Source organism: Ranitomeya imitator, chromosome 4 (genome assembly GCF_032444005.1).
Source record: "Ranitomeya imitator isolate aRanImi1 chromosome 4, aRanImi1.pri, whole genome shotgun sequence".
NCBI classification, from domain to species: domain Eukaryota; kingdom Metazoa; phylum Chordata; class Amphibia; order Anura; family Dendrobatidae; genus Ranitomeya; species Ranitomeya imitator.
Window position 1 is genome coordinate 171963496 of NC_091285.1, and position 24989 is coordinate 171988484.

General features: G+C 44.9%; 1 protein-coding gene across 1 annotated transcript in view; it reads left to right on the top strand.

Moving 5' to 3' along the window:
* The window catches only part of STC2 (stanniocalcin 2), a 52672-nt gene extending 28314 nt beyond the window's left edge, over positions 1–24358 (top strand). Inside the window, exons 2-4 of the mRNA XM_069761992.1 lie at positions 21099–21241; positions 21815–22026; positions 23676–24358. Coding sequence (XP_069618093.1) covers positions 21099–21241; positions 21815–22026; positions 23676–24078 — 758 coding nt within the window. The 3' untranslated portion in view covers positions 24079–24358. The remainder of the gene's footprint in view (positions 1–21098; positions 21242–21814; positions 22027–23675) is intronic.
* Positions 24359–24989: the final 631 nt, after the last annotated feature.

The following is a 24989-nucleotide window of genomic DNA, read 5'->3' on the forward strand; positions in this document are numbered from 1 at the left end:
CCACTATTTGAAAGAGAGAGATGGCACACTCAGGAGTCAGGACTGGCACACAAGCAGAAAGGCCAATATTAATCTCCCACGGTTTTTTGTTATTTTTTCAGGGAGAATTTAGAAACCAAATTTAAAAAATAAATAAATAAATAAATAGGCTTTCTATGGCCCACTATTTGAGAGAGAGATGGCACACTCAGGACTGGCACACAAGCCCAAAGGCCAATATTAATCTCCCACTGTTTGTTTTTTTTCAGGGATAATTTATAAACCCAATAAAAAAAAAGACAAAAAAAAGGCTTTCTATGGCCCACTATGTGAGAGAGATGGCACACACAGGGATGGCACTCTAGCAGAAATGTCAATCTTAATCTCCCACAACTTATTTTTTTAGGGAGAATTAAAAAAAAAATAAGGGACTGTCCTACATTTACTATCTCCCTGCAGTAATCTCAGCCAGGTATGGCAGGCAGCAATAAGGCGTGGACTGATGCACAAATTAAATAAAAAGTGTGGACAAACAAAAAAGATAGCTGTGCAGAAAGGAAGGAACAACAGGATTTGTGCTTTGAAAAAAGCAGTTGGTTTGCACAGCGGCGTACACACAGCAATGCAGCTATCAGGGAGCCTTCTAGGGCAGCCCAATGAGCTACAGCGCTGAGGAAAAAAAATGTAGCTTCCACTGTCCCTGCAAACAAAAGGTGGTGTTGGACAGTGGAAATCGCTACAGCACAAGCGGTTTGGTGGTTAATGGACCCTGCCTAACGCTATCCCTGCTTCTGACGAAGCGGCAGCAACCTCTCCCTAGGCTCAGATCAGCAGCAGTAAGATGGCGGTCGGCGGGAATGCCTCTTTATAGCCCCTGTGACGCCGCAAACAGCAAGCCAATCACTGCAATGCCCTTCTCTAAGATGGTGGGGACCAGGACCTATGTCATCACGCTGCCCACACTCTGCGTCCACCTTCATTGGCTGAGAAATGGCGCTTTTAGCGTAATTGAAACGCGACTTTGGCGCGAAAGTCACGTACCGCATGGCCGACCACACACAGGGGTCGGGTCAGGTTTCATGAAACCCGACTTTGCCAAAAGTCGGTGACTTTTGAAAATGAACGATCCGTTTCGCTCAACCCTAATCAGAACCATTATTGTGCCATAAAGGATTTCATTGACCATTTGTCTCTAGGACGCTAGTGTCAAATGCCGACCAGTGGGAGCTCACAGTGTCACAATTAGCTACAGCACTCATTAAAATGGCTATTCCATGGGGCAGGGACTGTCTTGCAAATCTTAACCTGGGAAAGCCATACAAATGACAAACACATGATAATCTAGGTTTAATTCCATAGAAATGTGAAATAATACCAACTAGTGATGATGTGTAAATGTGCTGAGAGAAGGTGTTATCCTAGCACGCTCGTGTGCTAAAAGAGTATCTTCGGTCACCGCGGCTGCATGTCTCATAGCTGTTTGACAGCCGCAAGACATGCAGGGATTGCCTAACAAACAGGCTATCCATGCATGTGTAGTGGCTGTCGAACAGCCACAAGACATGCAGCCGAGGTGACTTGAACATATATTCAAGCACGCCAAAGATGCTCTATTAGCACATGAGCGTGCTAGGATAACACCTTAGCTGAGCATGTTCGCTCATCATTGTTACCAACCTTAAAATGCATCTGTATTATAGCTCAGTCCAGTCTCAAGTTATTCTCTGGTTGTAAACGTTATTGTCCTTTTTTTGCCCAGGCAGGTATAACATCTTCTGGCCACTACAGAGTTTACTCCCTGTTAGGGTTGGCGGAATGCACCGAGTATAAATATATGTAATAATAGGTGCGTTCGCAACCTGGGGTCCACCGTGCGGGAGAGGAACCTGCTGCTAGCAATTGGCGGCGCTATATGGTGGTATTAGCAAAATCTGTTACTTCACAGAATCGCTGGGATAGAAATGCTGTGCCCTGTTAACCTCACAGAGGAACACAGCTACCAAACAGAGCAAAACTGTGGTCATGCAGTCAGCATAGCACACAAACAACTCCTCACCGGAGGTGCCAGTATTCTAGGGGCTTATTTCAGCCAAGACCTGAATCCAAACACATAAAACTCCTCACCGGAGGTGTCAGTATTCTAGGGGCTAATTTCAGCCAACCCTGACCTCATGCAAACATGACCACACAGTAGCAAGGTTCAAAACATAGGTTGATACTAGCGCATGGACATACAGCCATGGAAACCTTTTCTAGCTGTAGTAGACAAGGACCTTCCTGGAGGTCCAATAGGAGCTGCTAAAGGACCTGAGCATCTGACCCCAGACCTCCAATGGGAGGTCGTCCCATGGGCATGCTTAGTATGGGAAAAGCGGGCTTAGTCCCAGAAAGACCTGCTTGCTGCTGAACATTGCTGGCTACAATGACAGAGCCTGGATGGGCAGTAGTAACCAATCATCCAGTATCAGCCTGAGCCAGATGCTGGGACCGATGTCTCCGCTGAGCAGGCTCCGATGTCTCCGCTGAGCAGGCTCCACTGCGGCTGGAGGAGAATGGGAGACTGCAGCACACATGGTTTGAGATTCCCCCTGTGCAGCGATGGGAACTCGACACCAAACATTACCCCACTCCTTGGACTTCACTACGCTCGAAGGCAGCAATGAGCTGCGGATCTCGAATGTGTTCAGCAGGCTCCCAGGACCTGTCCTCTGGGCCATAACCCCTCCAGTCCACCAAATAAAATGTTTTGCCACGTACCACCTTGCACCCCAAAATAACTTTCACCTCGTAATCGTCCATAGACGAACCCGCTGTCCCGGCAGATGACTCGGAAAACCGGGACATGTGTACGGGCTTTAAAAGGGACACATGAAAGGTGTCGGTGATACCTAGGCGTGGAGGAAGACCCAGACGGTAGACCACAGGGTTAACCTGTTCGAGGACCTTGAAGAGACCCAAGTAGCGAGGTGCAAACTTAGTGGACCCAACTTGCAGCCTGATGCTACGGGCGGAGAGCCACACTTAGTCGCCAGGAGCAAAGATCGGAGCGGAGAGTCGATGTTCATCGGCGGAGGACCTCATACTCTCCTTGGAAGCCCGGATGGCATCCTGAGCGCGGTCCCAAATGTCCTGTGCCTCCACAGCCCTGTCTGCCACCCTGGAGTTGGAGGAAGACACGTGCATAGGCACAGGAACTCGCAGATGCTGGCCGTAATTAAGGAGGAATGGAGACTGACCAGTGGAATCAATGCTGAGTAGATGTCAAAGCTCTCTCCAGAACCAAGATGCAAACTGGGGACCCGGTCACTGACAATTTTGTCCGGCATACCTTAAAGGCGAAAGATGTGTTTGATAAACAATGCTGCCAGAGCCTGTGCAGAAGGTAGCCATGGAAGAGGCACCAAGTGCACCATTTTGGAAAAATGGCCGGTAATAACCCAGATAATGGTGCAGCTATGAGACTTGGGTAAGCCCACCACAAAATCCTTCCCGACCATCTCCCAGGGCCTGTCGGCCACCGGTAGGGGGTAAAGCAACCCAGCTGGCCGTTGTCGAGGAAACTTGTTTTTGGCACAGAAAACACACGCCCAAACATAATCTCTGATGTCACGGGCCATATGCAGCCACCATACGCACCTCGCCAGCAGCTCAGACGTCCTTTTGGTCCCAAAATGTCCAACCACCCTGGATGAGTGAGCCCAAGAGAGAACCTCCGGATGCAAATTTAAAGGAACAAAAGTCTTGCCCAGGGGCACAGACTCTAGCAAAACCGGAGCCATGGTTCTCAGGCTCTCAGAAGGTACAATAAGCTGAGGCTCCTCTTCCTCCTCCTCAGATGATACAACGGAGTGAGAGAGAGCATCGGCACGAATGTTCTTCTCCCCAGATAAAACGTGGAGAGTGAAATGGAACCGGGAGAAGAACAGCGACCATCAGGCCTGGCGAGAATTTAGCCGCTGGGCTGTTTGCAAGTAGACCAAATTTTTGTGGTCTGTGAATACTTGGAAGGGAAAGCGAGCCACCTCCAAAAGATGTCTCCATTCTGAGAAAGCCAAATTCATTGCTAGCAACTCCCTGTCCCCGATGGAATAATTCCTCTCTGCTGGTGTGAAAGTCTTGGAAAAGAAGAAGCAAGGATGCTTCCAACCTTGAGCATCCTTTTGGAAGAGGACTGCTCCAGCACCAACGGATGAGGCATCCACCTCCATTATAAACGGCTTATCTACATCGGGGTGATGTAGGATGGGAGTGCTAGTGTGACGCCCAGGAGACCGGGATACCCAGCACCGGACCAATGGAGTCTGTCTCTTGAGGGGGATGTCACGGGTGGCTTGACCCGGTGCTGTGGCCTCAGGCAATGCACAGTGTAAGGGGTATCATGAGGGGACAGGCACTTACTTGATCAGCAGCAGATTCTCCCAGCGGTGACGATCCCGATTCTGGATAGATGGCTATTGTCCAAATGAAAGACTGAGGCACTGAAACGTTTAACCAGTTTACTTTAACATAAAAGGATTTACAACCAGTCCTGTCACCGGAGTCTGTATGGGAACTCTGAGTTACTTTGACCCTGCCGGGGTCTTCGCCTCTTATTGTGCGCAATTTCTGTGTGGCCCTGCTGCTGTATGTGAACTGGCTGCCGGCCCAATCTGTCCCCTCCGGGTCCTGGTTCGACGGGCAACCCGAGTCCTTTTATCGGTTTACCCCCTCTGGGAGTACCGCTGAACTCTGTGTCTGTTGCTGCGTCCGGCCCTAGTGAAGCTGATATCACCTCACGTTTTTCCGGTTGCTGTATTATATATAATGAATACAGCCACGGATCCGGTATCCGTCTTTGCGCCTGTTCTGGGTAGTGATTAATGCTACCCGGTTCTCACAATGTCCTTTTTCTCTATCCCTCTTCTCCTCAGGCCGGTGATTTGGGCCTGGTAACAGTCACAGGGCTGTTAGAGATTCAACTGTATGACCTCTCACTTTCAGCTCCTTAGCCTAACTGCCATTTCTTCTCTCAGACCAGAATGGATCAAGGGGAGTCTCTGGAGCTCCCCCTTCTGGCCGGAGGTGGTAGTGCAGTCTTGCTATTTTAGTATTTGTACTTACTGTCAGTAACTATTTTTGTGGCAAATACCCCTAGGGGTGCCACATTCCCCCTTAGTTAAGAACAGTACTCCGGGACTGTGGGACAATAACATTTTGAAATAACAATTAATATGTACAGAGTCTTAAAAATGAAAAGTTACAAAAACCACTCAAGGAAACAAAAATAGAGTTCTGTAAAAAAGTCACTTCAAATAGCGTCCATTAATACAGTTCTATCCTTGAAGGTATTAGGAAAGGCACTGTACTTAGTGTCCAGGAATTTAATTCCATTTTTCCAACGGAGTTATCAATATAAAGTCTAAAGAAAGTTCAAAAAGAGCAAAAAGCAAAGTTCAAAAAGCAGTCTTTCCGGAGCTTTGATTTAGTGCCTCCGGGCTGATAAAAAGTTCAAGAATATGCAATAAGTTCATACAGACAAGTCTCTGTAGGCACTGGGCTTAAACGTTGCAGACTGATAACAATGACTATACTACATTTTCTGTTTAACTATATACGGCATAACATATATACAATTCACATTATGAGCTTTATAGTTGGTAATCTGCATACCTGGCCGGTAATTGACCCTGGGTACTACGCTGTGATCTACGTAATAGCGGTGTCTCTTCATGTGGTGTACTACTGTCTACTGCGGATGTAGTATCTGCCTGCTCTGCTAAAGATAATTCCACGACTATGGAGTTGGCAAGTCCACCGTGAATGGGATTACTCTGACCAGGAATCTGTTCTTCCTGGCCTGGAACCTCCTGTAGTACGGGGTCAGCCTCTTCCTGTCTTGGGACTTCTGGTATTGGGTTCGGTGTTGGGTAAAAGGCCACCATGGGAACCACTACTGCACCATGGTATGTTAGTAGGGTTTTGGGAAAGTCTCCTATACAGGTGTGATACACTTCCTCTTATTTTTCCTTTACTGGTTGAACCTGTATGGGTTGAATAACTTCTGGTTCTGGCTGGACAACGTCTGGCTCTTTCAATGCTTCCGGACACAATTTAAGATTGTCTCTTGACACTAGTGCAGATGTTAAGCCTCCGTTTTTGCTAATGAGACACATTTTAGGATTATCCACTCTTGTTGGTAAAACTGTGTAGGGTACGGCTTCCCACTGATTGTCCAGTTTATTGGTTCGACGATTTCTCTTGAGCACTTGGTCACCCGGTCTTAATGGGGTCGCTAGAGCATTCTGGTTGAAAGTTCGCTCTTGTCTTTCTCTAGTTTGCTGAAGGCTTCTTTCCACACTCTCTTGCACTTGGCGATACTGCTTTTGCCGTATGATATCCCAATTGGAGTCTTGAACTTCTGCGTCTGGTTTCAGAATTCCCATTTCTAGATCGATTGGTAATTGGCCGGGTCTTGCACGCATAAGGTAAGCTGGGGTGCAGTTGGTGGAGCTCACCGGGACATGATTATACAGATCCACCAAGTCAGGCAATTTCTCTGGCCATTGATTCCTTTCTGTCTCAGGTAAAGTCTTTAGTAGGTCTATTACAATATGGTTCATCTTCTCGCATAAGCCGTTTGTTTGTGGATGATAGGCCGTCGTCCGGATCTTTTTGCAACCATACATATTACAGAATTCTCTGAAGATCTCTGATTCAAAGGCTGTACCTTGGTCGGTGAGAACCTGTTCCGGATATCCATGGGGTCTACAAAAGTACGTTTGGAACGCTTTGGCTGCTGTTTTTGCTGTCAGATCTTTTACGGGTACTACTACCAAGAAACGTGAATAATGGTCCACGATGGTCAAGGCATAGACATAGCCGGACCGGCTTGGTGTCAACTTCACGTGGTCCATGGCTACAAGTTCAAGTGGTTGTTTGGTGATTATGGGCTGCAGTGGTGCTCTTTGGTTCTTTTGATCGTTTCTTCTGAGGTTGCACGGGCCACAATTTCTGCACCACTGTTCGATTGATTTTCTCATCCCGACCCAATAAAATCTTTCTCTTAGAAGTACTTCTAACTTTTTCCAACCGAAGTGACCAGCACCATTATGGTAAGCTTCGAGGACCATCTTCACATCTTGTTTAGGCACAATAATCTGCCAAACCAATTCATGTGTTTTCGGATTGGTGTATCTTCTACAGAGCTTCCCTTGATACAGGAACATTTTGCCTCTCTCTTTCCAGAGTTGATGCGTCTCTTCTGGGGCATCCTCATCGGGATATGCACTTTGCTCAGTCAACAGTTCCTTCACCAACTTCACAGCCGGATTGCTGTCTTGGGTGTCAGCCCATCTATGGTGTGCTAACGGATTAAAATTCACCTCTTGTTGTTTCTGATAGGTACTTGACTGATGATGTTTTGCCTTGGGACGATGGAAGGCTGGTAGTTCAATTTCTTCAAGCTCCCCCGTTTCCTCTTCTACATCTCTCAAGTGTGGCATCCGGGATAGGGCATCGGCATTTCCATTCTTGCGACCTGCTCGATACTTGATTATGAAGTTGTAATTAGATAACCGGGCTATCCATCGCTGTTCTAACGCACCTAATTTGGCTGTGTCCAGGTGGGTCAACGGATTGTTGTCAGTATAGACAATAAATTCTGCAGCGGCCAGATAGTGTTTGAAACGCTCCGTCACAGCCCAAACTACTGCCAGTAGTTCCAATTTGAAGGAGCTGTAATTTTCTGAATTTCTTTCAGTAGGCCGGAGCTTTCTACTTGCAAAGGCGATGACTTTCTCCCGACCTTCTTGCTTTTGTGACAGCACCGCTCCTAGTCCCACATTACTGGCATCGGTGTAGAGGATGAAAGGTTGATGGTAATCTGGGTATGCCAGAACCTCTTCTCCAGTTAGTGCCTTCTTTAGTTGTTCAAAGGAGTCTTCCCTTTCGTCGTTCCACTGAAAAGGAGGGTTTCGGTTTGAAGGTTTCTTCGTCTGCCCTACCAAGGTGTCTTGCAAGGGTGCTGCCAACTTGGTAAATCCTTTTATAAATCTGCGATAGTAACCCACCAATCCCAGGAATTGTCTCACTTCTTTTGCGCTGGTAGGTCTTGGCCAATCCCTTATGGCGCTTATTTTCTCGGGATCTGGTGCTACTCCCTCCGAACTCACGATGTGTCCCAGGTACTGTACCTTTGGCTTGAGAAGGTGACATTTGGATGGCTTGACTTTCATGCCATACCTGGATAAGGCTTCGAACACTTCTGCCAGGTCTATTAAGTGTTGTTCGTAAGTCTTTGAGTAGACGATCACATCATCTAGGTACAGGAGGACGGTCTCGAAGTTCTTGTGTCCGAGGCAGCATTCCATCAGCCGCTGGAAGGTACCGGATGCGTTGCAGAGTCCGAACGGCATGCGATTAAATTCACATAGACCCATTTGTGTGGTGAATGCCGTCTTTTCCTTATCTCTCTCAGCCACAGGGACTTGCCAATACCCGCTTGTTAAGTCTAAGGTGGAAAAATAATTAGCAGATTTCAAAGCAGTTAAGGACTCTTCTATCCTAGGCAAGGGGTAGGCGTCTTTATGGGTGATGTAATTAATCTTCCGGTAGTCTACGCACATTCTCATGGTTCCGTCCTTTTTTTTGACAATCACTAGAGGGGCCGCCCAGGGGCTACAGCTGTCTCTTATTACCCCGGCCTGTTTCATTTCCCTCAGCATATCTTTTGCACATTGATAGTGAGCGGGCGGTATGGGTCTATATCTTTCTTTTATTGGGGGATGGTCACCTGTGGGGATTGTGTGTTCTACCCCTTCTATCCGTCCGAAGTCCAATGGGTGTTTACTGAAGACTTGTTCATATTCCGTCACTAGCCTATACACCCCTTGTTTTTGATGGGTAGGTGTTGAATTTATGCCCACGTGTAGCTGTTGGCACCAATCCTCCATTTCTCCATCTGAGCCATTGCCTTCCACCTGACAGGTTGGTTCTAAGGGCTCAATGGTTGTGATGGCATTGTTGTCAACAGTATATAGCTTTGCCATTGTAGCATATCTTGGCAAAGTGACCTCTTCCTCTCCACAGTTCAAAAGTCGTACCGGCACTCGTCCCCGGTGAACCTCGACTATCCCTCGTGCTGTGAGTATAGTGGGCCTGCTGTCGGTGTACACTGGTTCTATTAAGGCTTGATAATCTCGTCCCTTAGTACCAATGGCTGCTCTACACCATACCAGCATTTCTGTTTTTGGTGGGATTACAATAGACGTTGGATCACTTACCCTCACACTGCCGATTTCTCCACCTGCAACTTCTACCTGTTGCCTTAACATCAATACTTTTATTTCCCTCCGGAGAACTCTCTGCTGGCAGGATTGGGCAGTTTCAGCAATTTGCTGTAAGACAGAAATGACTTCGGAAAAGCAGTTCTCTAACACATTCATTCCTATCAATACAGTTGGTTCACAGTTCCGCCGGTCAACATCAACAACAATTATACCCTGTTTCTTCAGTTCTACTTTACCAATCTTTATGGTCATCTCCCTGAATCCTAGTTTCGGTACCAACTTACCATTACTGGCCCATATATCTAGTTCAACATCAGAGGGCCCTTTATCAATATCTGCATCAGCCCAGTACCTCTTATAAAGGATATACGGTATAGATGAAATCTGGGAACCTGTGTCCAGCAAAGCGTTGAGGGGAATTCCGTCCAGCACGATAGGGATAATGGGTCGTCCTCCGATGTACCTGTCGTGCCAGGGTGTTGGGCCTTGAAAGTTCATTCCTGCGAAGCGGCCCGCATTCCCAGGGGATTCCCGTTTAAATCACAATCTCGTGCAAAGTGGCCCGGCTGCTGGCAACGGCGGCAAATGGGCTGTCCATCCGGTTGGTAGCGGTCGCGGGGTCGTCCTCTCCATGTCGGGTATCTCCGGGGTCTCATCCATGGAACATCCTCTATACAGTTTGCCAACTCCATCTTGTGTCCTCTCATCTCCTGCATGGTTTTAGCCATTGAAGCAACAACATCAGCTAAAGAGTCAAGCTTTTGTTGAAGAGCCTCATTAGTACTGGGCCCCAGGGGCTTAGCAATGGCCCCAGACATAGCTGATGTCACTGGCACTCCCTGTTGTTGAGGTGCCTCTGCCATGGGTTGCGCAGGATCCTGATCCCGAGGTGCCTCTGCCAGCTGGAGACGTATAGCGCTCTCCTTTAATTGGGCAAATGTCAATTCAGGGTTCTTAAAAACAAGCATGCTCACATGCCCCCGGTGAGAAGGGGTGTAGAGTCCCTCAATAAATTGATCTCTTAGCAGTTTATCCGCTCCGGTGTTAAAAATGGGTTCAGCCAGTGTAAGTGATTTAAGGGCTTCCTGCAGGTTTAAGGCAAAGTCTCTCACGCCCTCATTAGCTTTTTGTTTGCAATTAAAGAATCGTATTTTAGCTTTGCTGCTGGCCGTGGTTTCAAATGTAGCTTTTAATCCAGCAAATATGCGTTCAACAGTGCCTTTTAGATCAGCTGCCCATGCTGTGACTTCTCGCTTAGCATGGCCACTTAACTGCATCATCAGGAGACTAACACGCTGAACTTCACCCACAGGGAACATGTCAAAATGGGCCAGCATCTTTTCTCTGAAATCGTCAAGGGTATTAGGCTCACCTTCATACATTGGAAGCCATGGGCCACCCGGGGTATATGGCATCAGCACCGGCATGATGGGCGCCACTCCTTGCACCGCTGCGCTGCCGGACTCTCTATTGACACTCTGTCTTTTAGCTGCATTAGCGTTGCCGGGTGCTGCGGCGTCTCTGTGCTGCGACATACTGTGCCCCCTTAGTTAATCCGGACCCTTCCGGTCCTCCGCTTCCGTCGGGATAGTGTAGATTCGTTCCGCTGTGCAGCAGGATCGATTTTCCCCTTGCTCTGATGTCAGAGCGCTCAGCTTGGTGCCGCCCACAATGACACGCCCCCTGCTGTTCTCACCCACCGCGCTCTGTAACGGCGGATTCTGAAGTTTTTCAGTTAGACTGGGGCTCAGGTGATGGCGTAGCTCAATTAACAGTCTCGTGCCTAACGGTTATGAAGTGATTACCTCAGGGGATGGCGGCCATCTTTACTCCATTATAACCAATGGGGAAAAGTCACTTTCAATAGTTTTCAATGGGGAATGGATTTTTCTTTAATAAAGTCAATTTTCAAGATTTTTCATCCCAGTTTTCACAGTTTTGGGCTCCAATCACGGCACACAATACCCGGTATACGGGCTGGCTAGATCCTGTTCGTGACGCCAATTGTGACGCCCAGGAGACCGGGATACCCAGCACCGGACCAATGGAGTCTGTCTCTTGAGGGGGATGTCACGGGTGGCTTGACCCGGTGCTGTGGCCTCAGGCAATGCACAGTGTAAGGGGTATCATGAGGGGACAGGCACTTACTTGATCAGCAGCAGATTCTCCCAGCGGTGACGATCCCGATTCTGGATAGATGGCTATTGTCCAAATGAAAGACTGAGGCACTGAAACGTTTAACCAGTTTACTTTAACATAAAAGGATTTACAACCAGTCCTGTCACCGGAGTCTGTATGGGAACTCTGAGTTACTTTGACCCTGCCGGGGTCTTCGCCTCTTATTGTGCGCAATTTCTGTGTGGCCCTGCTGCTGTATGTGAACTGGCTGCCGGCCCAATCTGTCCCCTCCGGGTCCTGGTTCGACGGGCAACCCGAGTCCTTTTATCGGTTTACCCCCTCTGGGAGTACCGCTGAACTCTGTGTCTGTTGCTGCGTCCGGCCCTAGTGAAGCTGATATCACCTCACGTTTTTCCGGTTGCTGTATTATATATAATGAATACAGCCACGGATCCGGTATCCGTCTTTGCGCCTGTTCTGGGTAGTGATTAATGCTACCCGGTTCTCACAATGTCCTTTTTCTCTATCCCTCTTCTCCTCAGGCCGGTGATTTGGGCCTGGTAACAGTCACAGGGCTGTTAGAGATTCAACTGTATGACCTCTCACTTTCAGCTCCTTAGCCTAACTGCCATTTCTTCTCTCAGACCAGAATGGATCAAGGGGAGTCTCTGGAGCTCCCCCTTCTGGCCGGAGGTGGTAGTGCAGTCTTGCTATTTTAGTATTTGTACTTACTGTCAGTAACTATTTTTGTGGCAAATACCCCTAGGGGTGCCACACTAGCAAAATGAGACTTAATAGAAGTGAAGGCTTTGGAGACCTCCTCAGACCACAATTTGAGATTTGCTCCCTTCTTGGTGAGGGCTACCAAGGGAGCTACTAAAGTCGAGAAATGAGGGATGAACTGATGGTAATAGTTAATGAACCCCATAAAGCGCTGCACCCCTTTAAGAGAATGGGGTTCTTGCCAGTCCATCACAGCTTGTAATTTAGCAGGATCCATAGCCAATACATGGGCGGAGATGATATAGCCCTGGAAAGGTAAGGACTCCTTCTCAAACACACATTTCTCTAACAGCGTAGAGGGAATTCACCCGTAAGAGGTCAAAGACTATGCAAACATCTCTCCGGTGGGAGTCAATATCCGGAGAGTAGATGAGAATATCATCCAGATAGACTATGACCGAGGTGGAAAGCGTATCCCGGAAGATATCATTAACAAAAACTTGGAAAACGGCTGGGGCATTACAGAACCCAAAGGGCATCACTAGTTATTCATAGTGCCCTTCCCTGGTGTTAAAAGCCGTCTTCCATTCGTCCCCCTCTTGGATGCAAATCAGGTTGTAAGCACCCCTCAGATCTAGTTTAGTAAATACCCTTGCTCCCAGAAGCCTATCAAAGAGCTCAGATATCAAGGGCAGAGGATACTTATTCTTAACGGTGATGGTGTTAAGACCCCTGTAGTCTATGCATGGATGTAGTTCCCCATTCTTCTGCACGAAGAAGAACCCCGCCCCAGCAGGTGTCACTGACTTCCTAATGAATCCTCTTGCCAGATTTTCCAAGATGTACTGTGACATTGCCTCCGTCTCCAGGAGAGATAAAGGATAGATTCGACCCCGGGGAGGCTCAGCACCAGGCAAGAGGTCAATAGGACAGTCATAGAGGCAGTGAGGTGGAAGGGTCTCCGCAGCCCTTTTAGAGAACATGTCCGCCTAAGGCCAATATTGCTTGGGGAGTGAGGATAGATCTTTGGGTACCTCAGTAGTAGCAACCTGAACACATTCCCTCTGACATTTACCCCCACAAGATTCACCCCATCCCAAAATTCTGCCTGTGGACCACTCAATATGAGGAGAGTGATACTGTAGCCAAGGCATCCCTAACAGGACCTCATCAATTCCTTCAGGAATGACGAGCAGAGATATAATCTCCTGATGAGATGGCGACATGGACAAAGTAAAAGGGATGGTCTGGTGTGTTATCTGTGAGGGCAGTGTTGACTGTTATGGACCTGGTGGTTAGGAGCACCCGGAACGACCTGATGGTTAAACTAACACAGAACAAGTGGGAGCTCTGCTGACCGCAACCCCTAAACCTATCACACACACTAGAAATAGCCATGGAGCGTACCTAACGCTGCCTAGACGCCTCTTCACAGCCTAAGAGCTAACTAGCCCTAGAGATAGAAAATAAAGCCTACCTAGCCTCAGAGAAATTCCCCAAAGGAAAAGGCAGCCCCCCACATATATTGACTGTGAGTTACGATGAAAGTCACAAACACAGGAATGAAACAAGTTTCAGAAAAGGGAGGCCAGACTTACTAAATAGACTGAGGATAGAAAAGGTATCTTTGCGGTCAGCACAAAAAACTACAAAAAGACCACGCAGAGTGTGCAAAAAGACCTCCGCACCGACTCACGGTGCGGAGGTGCCACTCTGCATCCCAGAGCTTCCAGCTAGCAAGGCAAAATCATGATAGCAAGCTGGACAAGAAAACAATGAACAAATAATTAACTAGCAGGGACTTAGCTTCTGCTGGAGTAGACAGGTCACCAGAAAGATCCAATAGCGAACTGAACCAGTACAAGAACATTGACAGCTGGCATGGAGTAACGATCAGCCAACCAAAGAATAAACTAAGTCACCTGTGGAAGGAACCTCAGAAACAGCAGCTCCACTCACAGCCACCAGAGGGAGTCCATGGACAGAACTCGCCGAAGTACCATTCATGACCACATGAGGGAGTTCGATAACAGAATTCACAACAGTCGACCCATTCACCACTCGTACAATTACTGGTTAAGCAAGCATCACCAGGGGTATTGCGTGACGTTGGGCAAAGGCAGAAGACATACAATTGCCCTCCGCCCCCGAATCCACGCAGAGCTCAACCGAATGAGTGGATGAGCCAATTGTAATTGTCTCCTTAAAGGACAATTTGGAGGCAAACGTCACCGTGTCTAGTGTACCTCCACCTGCTACCACTAGACGCTGACATTTCCCCAACCGCTGGGAACATCTGGTGGCAAGATGTCCTGACTGGTGGCAAACATGACATACCTTGAGTGCACGAGCGGTCGGGGACTTAGATCCTGCTCGTGACACTCCCATGGCCTCATGTGACTCAGGGGCTCGGACTAGAGATTCCGAAGGTTTGGCAAAGGTGGGAGCCAGCCGAAACCTCTGCCTACACTGGGCTCGCTCTAACCTCCGCTCGTTAAAACTGAGGTCAATACGAGTGGACACAGCTATTAGCTCCTCCAGTGTGAGGGGAATCTCCGTATAGTGGCCAAAGTGTCCTTCACATGGTCAGCCAGCCTGAGCCAGATACTGGGACCGACGTCTCCGCTGAGCAGGCTCCACTGCGGCTGGAGGAGAAAGGGAGACCACAGCAGACATGGTTCAAGATTCTCCCTGTGTAGTGACGGGAACTCGACACCTAACACTCCCCATATATCTTTGGCTCCTCATTACTGTTGCCATCACCACTTCCTATAGAAACATAGATCCCCTATTCTTTGATGCTGCCATTAATACTGTGTTTTCTGCTGCCCCATATGGCACTATTCCCCAAAATGAATTCAAACCCTTGATCAGGCCTCAACATTAATTCAGACGCAAAAATTAATGACATCCCACACAATATACCTGAAGAAACTCAGGCCTCAACCAAACTCAAGAATGTATTCAGATCTCAAATCAAATAACAACTATGCCCTCCAAGGGACTGCATTCCATGCCACTCATCCCATGTACATCTGCCCTTGGCTGCCTTCTTTCACATTGATGTCATCTGACAATACAAAGGTGACATCAACCCCTCTAACTATCACCCCACTTGCCACAGCTACAGCGCAAGTGGGAAGACTGAGGCTAAGTGCCAGAATTGGCACATTGTAGAGATGCACCTTTTCTGGGGCAGCTGAGAGCTGCTGTTTCTAGCCTGGGGGGCTATTAATATCAGCCCGCAGATGTCTGCATAGCCTTTGCTTGTTATTAATTATAGGGGGACCCTACGTAATTGTTATGGGGATCCCCCATTTTAATAGCCAGTAAAGGTTAAGCATACAAGTAAACAGCTCTGAACTGATATTAATAGCCTGAGTAGCTCCAGGAGTATTACCCCCTTCCCAGGCCAAAAATATCGGCCCCCAGCCATCAGCTTTCCCTCTGCTGGTAAAGAAAATTACGCAGGAGCCCATGCCATTTTTTAAAAATAATCTTTTAATAATTAATTACATGTTCAAAAAGCTGCACACTGTACTAATTGTATATATCACTGACATCTCTGGTACTCCCAGTACCAGAAATATCAGGATATGTGAAACCGGCCTTAAGATGTAAATCGGATGCTAGGTGTTAAAAATTGGATTGTACTCGCATGAAAAATGCATGACACTTGCATTACACTCATCCGACTGTGCAGGAACAAAATTGGACCGATTTTAAAATCATTAGTGTGACTCCAGCCTTAGGGTATGTGAGTACGTTGAGTATTTGCTTGCAGAAAATTCTGCAAGGTTTCTGCATCTCTTGACAGCAAAAACCCTGTGGCAAAAATGCACATTTTCTGCGTTTTTTGGAGCGCTTTTTGCCGCAGCTTTGTATTTGTTTTTGTACAGCAATGAAGGCTTTATTGAGCTAAATAAAGATATATAAAATTAGTTTGGTGATGTAATTTCTTTGTTTTCCATTCTGATGCAGTAGCATCAGGGTAATGGGATTAGGGCTTGGTGTCAGCAGCTGTCATTGACACCAAGCCCTAGGGTTAGTAATGAAAAGATGTCACTCAGACACCCTCATTACTAAGTCGGTAAGTAAACACACACACACACACACACACACACACATGCGCACGCACTCACACGCTGTAACCAGCCTATGTGTGAGCATTAACAGAATGAACCTACATAGGCTATAACCAAACAGCAACTGTTAATTTAAAAAAAATTGCACGGTCTCCCGCATAATTTTCTTAACCAGCAGAGGGAAAGCCCTGTTGGGCTGATGTTAATATTCTGGGAAGGAGCTAGTAGCCATAAAGGTTCACAGGCTATTACTATCAGCTCACAGCTGTTTGCTTAGCATTTACTGGCTAGTTTACAGAGGGTCTCCAGAAAAAAAATTGACATAGGGTCCCCCTATAAAATATAACTAGCAAAGACTTGGCAGACAGCTGCAGACTGATATCAATAGCCTAAGAAGGGTCCATGGATATTGGCCCCCTTCCAGACTAAAAACATCAGCTCTCAGACACCCCAGAAAATGAGCATCTATAAGATGTGGAAAATCTGGTGCTTAGCCTTGCTCTTCCCACTTGCCCTGTAGTGGTGGCAAGTGGGGTAATGGCTGGTAGGTTGATTTCACCTTTGTATTGTCAGGTGACATCAAGCCAACAGGTTAGTAATGGAGAGGAGTATGTATGATGCCCCCATTACTAACCCCATAGTGATATTATTAAAAAAAACACAGACACCCAGAATAAAGTTATTTATTTGAAATAATGACAGACTCCTTTATTGAATCTAAATTAAACCATACTTACTGTATGCCTAATCCACTGACGCCAACATCTCCTGCAACAAAAATAAAATATTAAACCACAATATTCCTCACCTGTCCACCAAAATGATAATCCATTATGTCCCACAATGATCCTGATGACTTTGAGAGCAGTCACTAATGTGACAGCCGTCTATACCCTGACAGGAGGCAATCGCTCCCTCAGCTCCGGCGATCTCCCTTATGGCACTAGTGCTGTGTGAAAAAGTTCACCAGAGTTCATCATGAACTCGTCTGACTTCTCTCACAGCAGCTCAGTGATACAGTGCAAGAGCGATTACCTCCTTTTAGTGTATCGCCGTGGGCCGGGTAGAGTGGTCACATCTCCTAATGTGACTGTTCTACATGTGAAATTGCCGTGGGAAGCTCGGTATTAATTGAACTACGTCGGACAGGATAGTATATACAGTACAGACCAAAAGTTTGGACATACCTTCTCATTTAAAGATTTTTCTGTATTTTCTTGACTATGAAAATTGTACATTCAACTGAAGGCATCAATACTATGAATTAATACATGTGGAATTATATTCTTAACAAAAAAGTGTGAAACAACTGAAATTATGTCTTATATTCTAGGTTCTTCAAAGTAGCCACCTTTTGCTTTGATGACTGCTTTGCACACTCTTGGCATTCTCTTGATGAGCTTCAAGAGGTAGTCACCGGGAATGGTCTTCCAGCAATTTTGAAGGAGTTCCCAGAGATGCTTAGCACTTGTCCCTTTTGCCTTCACTCTGCAGTCAAGCTCACCCCAAACCATCTCGATTGGCTTCAGGTCTGGTGACTGTGGAGGCCAGGTCATCTGGCGTAGCACTCCATCACTCTCCTTCTTGGTCAAATAGCCCTTACACAGCCTGGAGATGTGTTTGTGTCCTGTTGAAAAATAAATGATGGTCCAACTAAACGCATACCGGATGGAATTGCATGCCGCTGCAAGATACTGTGGTAACCATGCTGGTTCAGTATGCCTTCAATTTTGGAGTATCAATTCGCAGACACAGTGTTTCGGGCTGTTGGCGCTCGTCAGTGCGAAGCATGAGAACTAATTTGACTAAGTGAGAGGCTATGGACTGAGGTCTAAGGGGTGACTTTTCTCCTTATGGAGAGTGAGATACCAGCTCTGGCTTTCATCTGGCTTTTATTCTCTTTTTCTCTGAAGAGGCAATTTGCATATTAAAATTCCCAGAGGAGCATTGCACAGTGAATAAGCCTCCTTACCTTGACAAGCCAGAGCTGGTATGTCACTCTCCATAAGGAGAAACATCACCCCTTAGACCCCAGTCCATAGCCTCTCACCTAGCCAAATTAGTCCTCATGCAGAATTGAGATACTGATCTGGCTTTTATCCTAAGTCATATTGCACGACTCGTTAAAGGGTTGATTGTGACTTGTAGGATCACTACTTCCAACAGGTGGCGCTATAGAATTTAAGTCCTCTTTTTCTCTGAAGAGGCAATTTGCATATTCAATTTTGAATAAATGCAAAACAGAGTCACCAGCAAAGCACCCCCACACCATCACACCTCCTCTTCCATGCTTCATGGTGGGAACCAGGCATGTAGAGTCCATCCGTTCACCTTTTCTGCATCGCGCAAAGACACGGTGGTTGGAACCAAAGATCTCAACTTTTGACTCATCAGACCAAAGCCCAGATTTCCTTTCGTCTAATGTCCATTTGTTGTGTTCTTTAACCCAAAAAGTCTCTTCTGCTTGTTGCCTGTCCTTAGCAGTGGTTTCCTTTCAGCTATTTTACCATGAAGGCCTGCTGCACAAACTCTTCTCTTAACATTTGTTGTAGAGATGTGTCTGCTGCTAGAACTCTGTTTGGCATTGACCTGGTCTCCAATCTGAACTGTTGTTAACCTGCGATTTTTGAGGCTGGTGACTCGGATAAACTTATCCTCAGAAGCAGAGGTGACTCTTTCCTGGGGCGGTCCTCATGTGAGCCAGTTTCTTTGTAGAGCTTGATGGTTTTTGCCACTGCACTTGGGGACACTTTCAAAGTTTGCTCAATTTTTCAGACTGACTGACCTTCATTTCTTAAAGTAATGGTGGTCACTCGTTTTTCTTTACTTAGGTGACACCATAATACAAATTCTAACAGTCTATTCAGTAGGACTATCAGCTGTGTATCCACCAGACTTCTGCACAACACAACTGATGGTCCCAACCCCATTTATAAGGCAAGAAATCCCACTTATTAAACCTGACAGGGCACACCTGTGAAGTGAAAACCATTCCCGGTGACTACCTCTTGAAGCTCATCAAGAGAATGCCAAGAGTGTGCAAAACAGTCATCAAAGCAAAAGGTGGCTACATTGAAGAACCTAGAATGTAAGACATAATTTCAGTTGTTTCACACTTTTTGTTAAGTATATAATTCCACATGTGTTAATTCATTGTTTTGATGCCTTCAGTATGAATGTACAATTTTCATAGTCATGAAAATACAGAAAAATCTTTAAATGAGAAGGTGTGTCCAAACTTTTGGTCTGTACTGTATATATATTGAAATGTTCGCTCACCTCTAGTCTCTATTCCCAGCGCTTAGAACAAATGGTCGATATAGTGTGCAAATTGCTTAACCATTCATAACCATATAAATTCGCAACACTATAGATCAGTATTTACCAAACTCCAGTCCTCACGGACCCCACGGGTCCTGTTTTCAGGATTTCCATAGTGTTGCACAGGTGAGATAATTCCTGATGCCTTGATGATACTTCCACTACTTCCACAATACTAAGGAAATCCTGAAAACATGACCCTTGGGGTCCGTGAAGACTGGAGTTTGGGAAACACTGCTATAGATGATTAAATATTTGCTCAAACAAAAGTAATTTTGTAAATTGTGGCGTGCTTTCACTGATTGGCATTAGATATCGGATATCCTCCACTCTTTTCATCACTACCTACCATGAATGCACCCTGAATGGATACTTTTTTCTAAAGGCATATAATCTTATCTACTGTTTTCCTTAACTGTTGTCCCCACATGTCCCCACATTTATACCACCTCTTGCCAATAAATCATGTAAACTTTGAGGACATTTGAGCATCTCTGCCCCTCACCTAATGTATCTAGTGAACACTTCAGCAGTTAGTTATTGTGGGCATCGCAGTGGCTCAGTGGTTAGCACTGTTACTTTGTAGTGCTGGGCTTTTGGGTTCAAATCCCACCAAGGACAACATCTACAAGGAGTTTGTATGTTCTCCGCATGTTTGTGTGGGTTTCCCGATAAAGAAATACTGATAGGGAGTATAGATTGTGTGCCCCATTGGGGACAGTAATGTCTGTGGAATATGGTAGTGCTAAATACTGTAAGTGAGCATAATTAAAAAAAAAATGAAGAGGGGGCTTTTTAAATTCATTTTTCATTGTGGTCTCAATGTTGTTATTTGTGCCAAATTTATCCAAGTCTAGCATAAAATTTGATACATTTGTTACATCTTAAGATATTACGCTTCTGTCCAGAACTGTTCCTCCACTTTTTTGCCACACCCTTACTGCAGGGAGTTTAACAAGTCGCAAATCGTAAAACTAGCTTAAGCCTGATTTCTATAGCTAACCATGCCGACTTTTAAAGAAGAGTAAACTAGCTAAAAGTCAGATTTTTTTGCACTAAAATTGGCCTGTGCTAAGATATGAAACTTTTAGGCACCTGAAAATTGGCTCAAAACTCTTTATGCATGCCCCTTTTGTTTTATTCTTTTTGAAATCTGTTGTATGACTCACTTTTCTTTATGCAAAGCAGAGAAAGCAGGCGACGCTCCCAAACGTCAATTGAAAGTAGAGTATTTTACTTTTATTTATTTTACAATCCACTGTAATCCATTTTCTTTATGCAAATCTTATATATGGTCATAATTGGTGGCGCAGTGGTTAGCACTACAGCCTTGCAGCGCTGGGGTCCTGGGTTCTAATCCCACCCAGGACAACATCTGCAAAGAGTTTGTATGTTCTCTCCGTGTTTGCGTGGGTTTCCTTCGGGCACTCCGGTTTCCTCCCACATTCCAAAGACATACTGATAGGGAATTTAGATTGTGAGCCCAATCGGGGACAGTGATGATAATGTGTGCAAACTGTAAAGCGCTGCGGAATATGTTAGCGCTATATAAAAATAAAGATTATTATTATAATTGTTTTTATAAATGTTTTCTATATTGTTTCAGCTGAAATTCAACATTGTCTAGTGAATGCTGGAGATGTTGGATGTGGAGTCTTTGAATGCTTTGAGAACAATTCTTGTGAGATCCGAGGTCTTCATGAAATCTGCATGACCTTTTTACACAATGCCGGTAGATTTGATGCCCAGGTAATGTAAGACATGTGTTTGACAGTTCATGATTTGATTTCCTAATAGTATTGTAATTTCTTGCAAAATATCCAAATTGTTTAAGGCATTTAGATCAATGGTATTTGATTTCTACTTCTGTTCCAGCAGGACACACACCACAAATTAAACACCAGACATAATGTATTCTATAGAGGACAGCTAAGGCTACCATGGGGTCCTTAGGGACAGGGGCCACTGTCTGATTAGTGCCATCCTCTTTGCCACTAGCTGAAAACACTATGGTTTAAAACATTTCTTAGCGGAGGAACTACTTTTTGTCATGCATAAGAGTAGGGTTCCCACAAAGTTCGTAAACCGTGCTGAGATGCAAACAAAGCAATAGCATTGAGGAAACCATTTTGATCATTGCTATATATCCCCTCTTTTCTATATACATGATTGCCAAGAGTGATAACTGCTAAGTGTAACAAAGGATCGGTCTTAGGGTTTGCATGTAATGCATGACATCCGATTAGATGAGTTTAAAGACCGAGCCATGCAGATATTGCTTATTGTATTATACAATTGTAAAATTTAAAATTTGTCTTTCAGGGAAAATCATTTATCAAAGATGCCCTTAAATGCAAAGCTCATGGTCTAAGACATAAATTCAGCTGCATCAGTCGTAAGTGTCCTGCCATTAAAGAGATGGTCTACCAGCTCCAAAAAGAATGCTATGCCAAGCATGACCTCTGCTCTGCTGCCAAGGAAAATGTCCAAGTGATTGTGGAGATGATTCACTTCAAAGATCTTCTGTTACATGAGTAAGTGATGATGGTCAGGAAGCGTCATAGATTTGCCAAGAGCATTTTATGTCCATTAGTTCAGGAATTCCTTCTTGTAAAGTTTTTAGCTAGTAGCATAAATCTGACATTTCAAATACATGTCAAATGTAGAATTGATATTTTTATTAATGATAGCTGAATAGTCATGCATTAGGGCTGTTTTTTGTTGTTGTGACGCTAAGAAACCGTGAAGCCTTCACACATCATTTGCTAAAAATAATATATTATCAGGATTTTTATCACTCCAACACATCCATCAACAATATTCCTAAGATGTGTATAACATTTGGTTAACTGCTATCTGGTTACTGAGACAGTATGGGGGGCACTTCCTTGTGGGTAATTTGTTATTGCTCTCATTTCTATGTAGTAGTGTCCATGGATGTTCTTATAGGTAAGGCCCATATCAGATCAAAGCCATCCAAGTCCACTATTTTCCCCAAGGCCCATATCAGATCAAAGTTGCCCAAGGCCCATATCAGATCAAAGTCGCCCAAGTCCACTATTTTTCCCAAGGCCCATATCAGATCAAAGTCATCCAAGTCCAATTTGCTGTTCCGAAATCAAAACATTCACCTTGGTCTCAAATGTAAGATGTTAGGATAGAACAATTGTCACATTTGGGATTTAAACCCCTACCATAGGCATTAATATATAACCTTGACTATGCCATGGGCTTGGACAGCAAGTTGACATGTTTTTCTTACATATAACACGAAAGATCATCTTCCTAGTCTAACTAGATCAGTTCTTATGCTCATTCTACTTAAGGACTTTTAAACACGATATTGGTGAAAATTTAACTATTCTTCTTAAAGAAGATATGAAGGTGATGCCGTTGGAATCCTTTAAAGGGAATCTATCTCTAATAAAATGCAATCCAACTCATCAACTTCATGTTATAGAATATCAGCATCTGAGCAGGTTTTATTATTATTTTATTATTATTATTATTATTATTATTTTATAGGAAAATCAATGTATGTATATTGTAACTTATTGACTGAAATGCCCAGGAGTCCAGTGGGCAGCTTTACACAGTGCAGGAGTTGAGCATGAGCATGCATACAGAGGTGGCTGTCAGTGACAGGTTTGGGCCACCTGTTGGGCTACTAAGCATAGGAGGAACAGGGTTTTAATTATTAAGATACTCGTTACACTGAATCTGAGATAGGAGATGAGAGCTGCTACTGATGAGATTCTATCTGCTGTAGACAGGAAGGGGAGGAGGGAGGAGCTCTGTCACTAGCTCCTCCCTATTTCTGCAGTCTCTTATTTCAGTAATGGGAAAATCTATTTTCACTGAATACACCAGAATTGAGAATTTTCATAATAATTGATCAATTTTGGCAGATAAAGAAGCAGATTTCTATACTAATATATATTACAAAGTGGCTTATTTTCTTCTCTACTATTGATTTATGAAATAAAAAAATAAAACAATAGTTAAAAGGGCAGGAAATTCAATATATGTGTTTTATGTAAGTATCTATAGAAATTAGAAGAAATGTTATCTGACAGCCATAGTTGATATTAGAATCCATGGGATGTGGTGTAATATTCAGTAATATTTCTTTTAGCTCATATAACGTATTCATCTTTCAATAAACTATTCTTTCTTTCTACAGGCCCTATGTTGACTTGGTCAACATTCTGTTAACCTGCGGAGATGAGGTGAAAGAGGCAATTACCCGTAGCGTACAAGCCCAGTGTGCCCAGAATTGGGGAAGCCTTTGTTATATTCTTAGCTTTTGTACTTCGGCCATACAAGTAGATGCTTCAGAAGGGTCCAATACCAGCCCAGCAAGAAAACAAGGCGATTTAGTGAAAGGTGACACTGGGAAGTCCATTCGAAGCCATAGTGATTTTTCTTTTCAATCTGATTTGGAAAGAGATGCCAAAGCCTCCAAAAGTGAAAAAGTTAACAAGTTATTACCAAATAATCGTGGAAAGACGAGCTTCAACAAAATGGTGTTCAGTGCCACAGAAAGCTCTGATAAACCGGTCGGTCTAACAGATGTCCGAAGGTGAAATTGTCTTATGACAAGGTTCTTCCCATCTCCTTCATTCAGAAGTTTCTCATATTTCCTACTATGGACATTCCAAGGCATTTATAATACATAAGCGTAATGCTGTGCTTGCAGTTCATTCTCAGATCCTGCAGCATTACCCCAAGCTCCTATGGAGAAGATGGAGCAGACTTTCAGAATTGTACCCTTCCTCAGCTCATTTCACCCTCTGAGATGGCTGGTATTAGATACGATATGTAAAAATCAAAGTTACAAACTGCACGGTAATGCTAGTGAAGAAACTGTCCACGTCCAAGTAGTAAGTTGTCCCTGCCTAGAGATGCTGCAATTCAAAGTCATAAGTAGCGTGTTCACTGGATCTGTTACTTATCCAAAATGTGCAGCCTTTAATGAATAAGATCGCCCGATACTTGGAAAAGTTCTGCGATGTCTTGGATAGTCAATTGATTTGCTTCAGAGCAACCTGCTCTGGGCGATGTGAAAACACTTGCTACAGAAAGGTCCGTGAATCAAAAAGATGTGACTTTGCGTTTCGAAGGTAGAGGATTAGTTACATCTTTTAGTTTCACGGACCATTCCATAGCGAGTGACGTCACATCACTTAGAGAAGGTTGCTCAGAAGCAAATCCGCTGACCGCAACGCTAGTGGCCAGAGCTTTGCAAGAAAACTTGGACTCACCATCACAGACATCGTTGAACATCGCACAGAAGTAAAAAGCTACAACTGACGAACGATCCATGGATGATCTCTAATTCTTATTTATTGAAAGCTGGAGATTTTGGATAAGTAACAGATCCAGCGGAAACGCTACTGGTGACTTTGGATTACTGCATCTTTAGGTAGGAACAATTTACTACTTACGTGGAGTGTTTCTTCAATTGCTTTATGGCACGGTTTACAACTTTGATTTT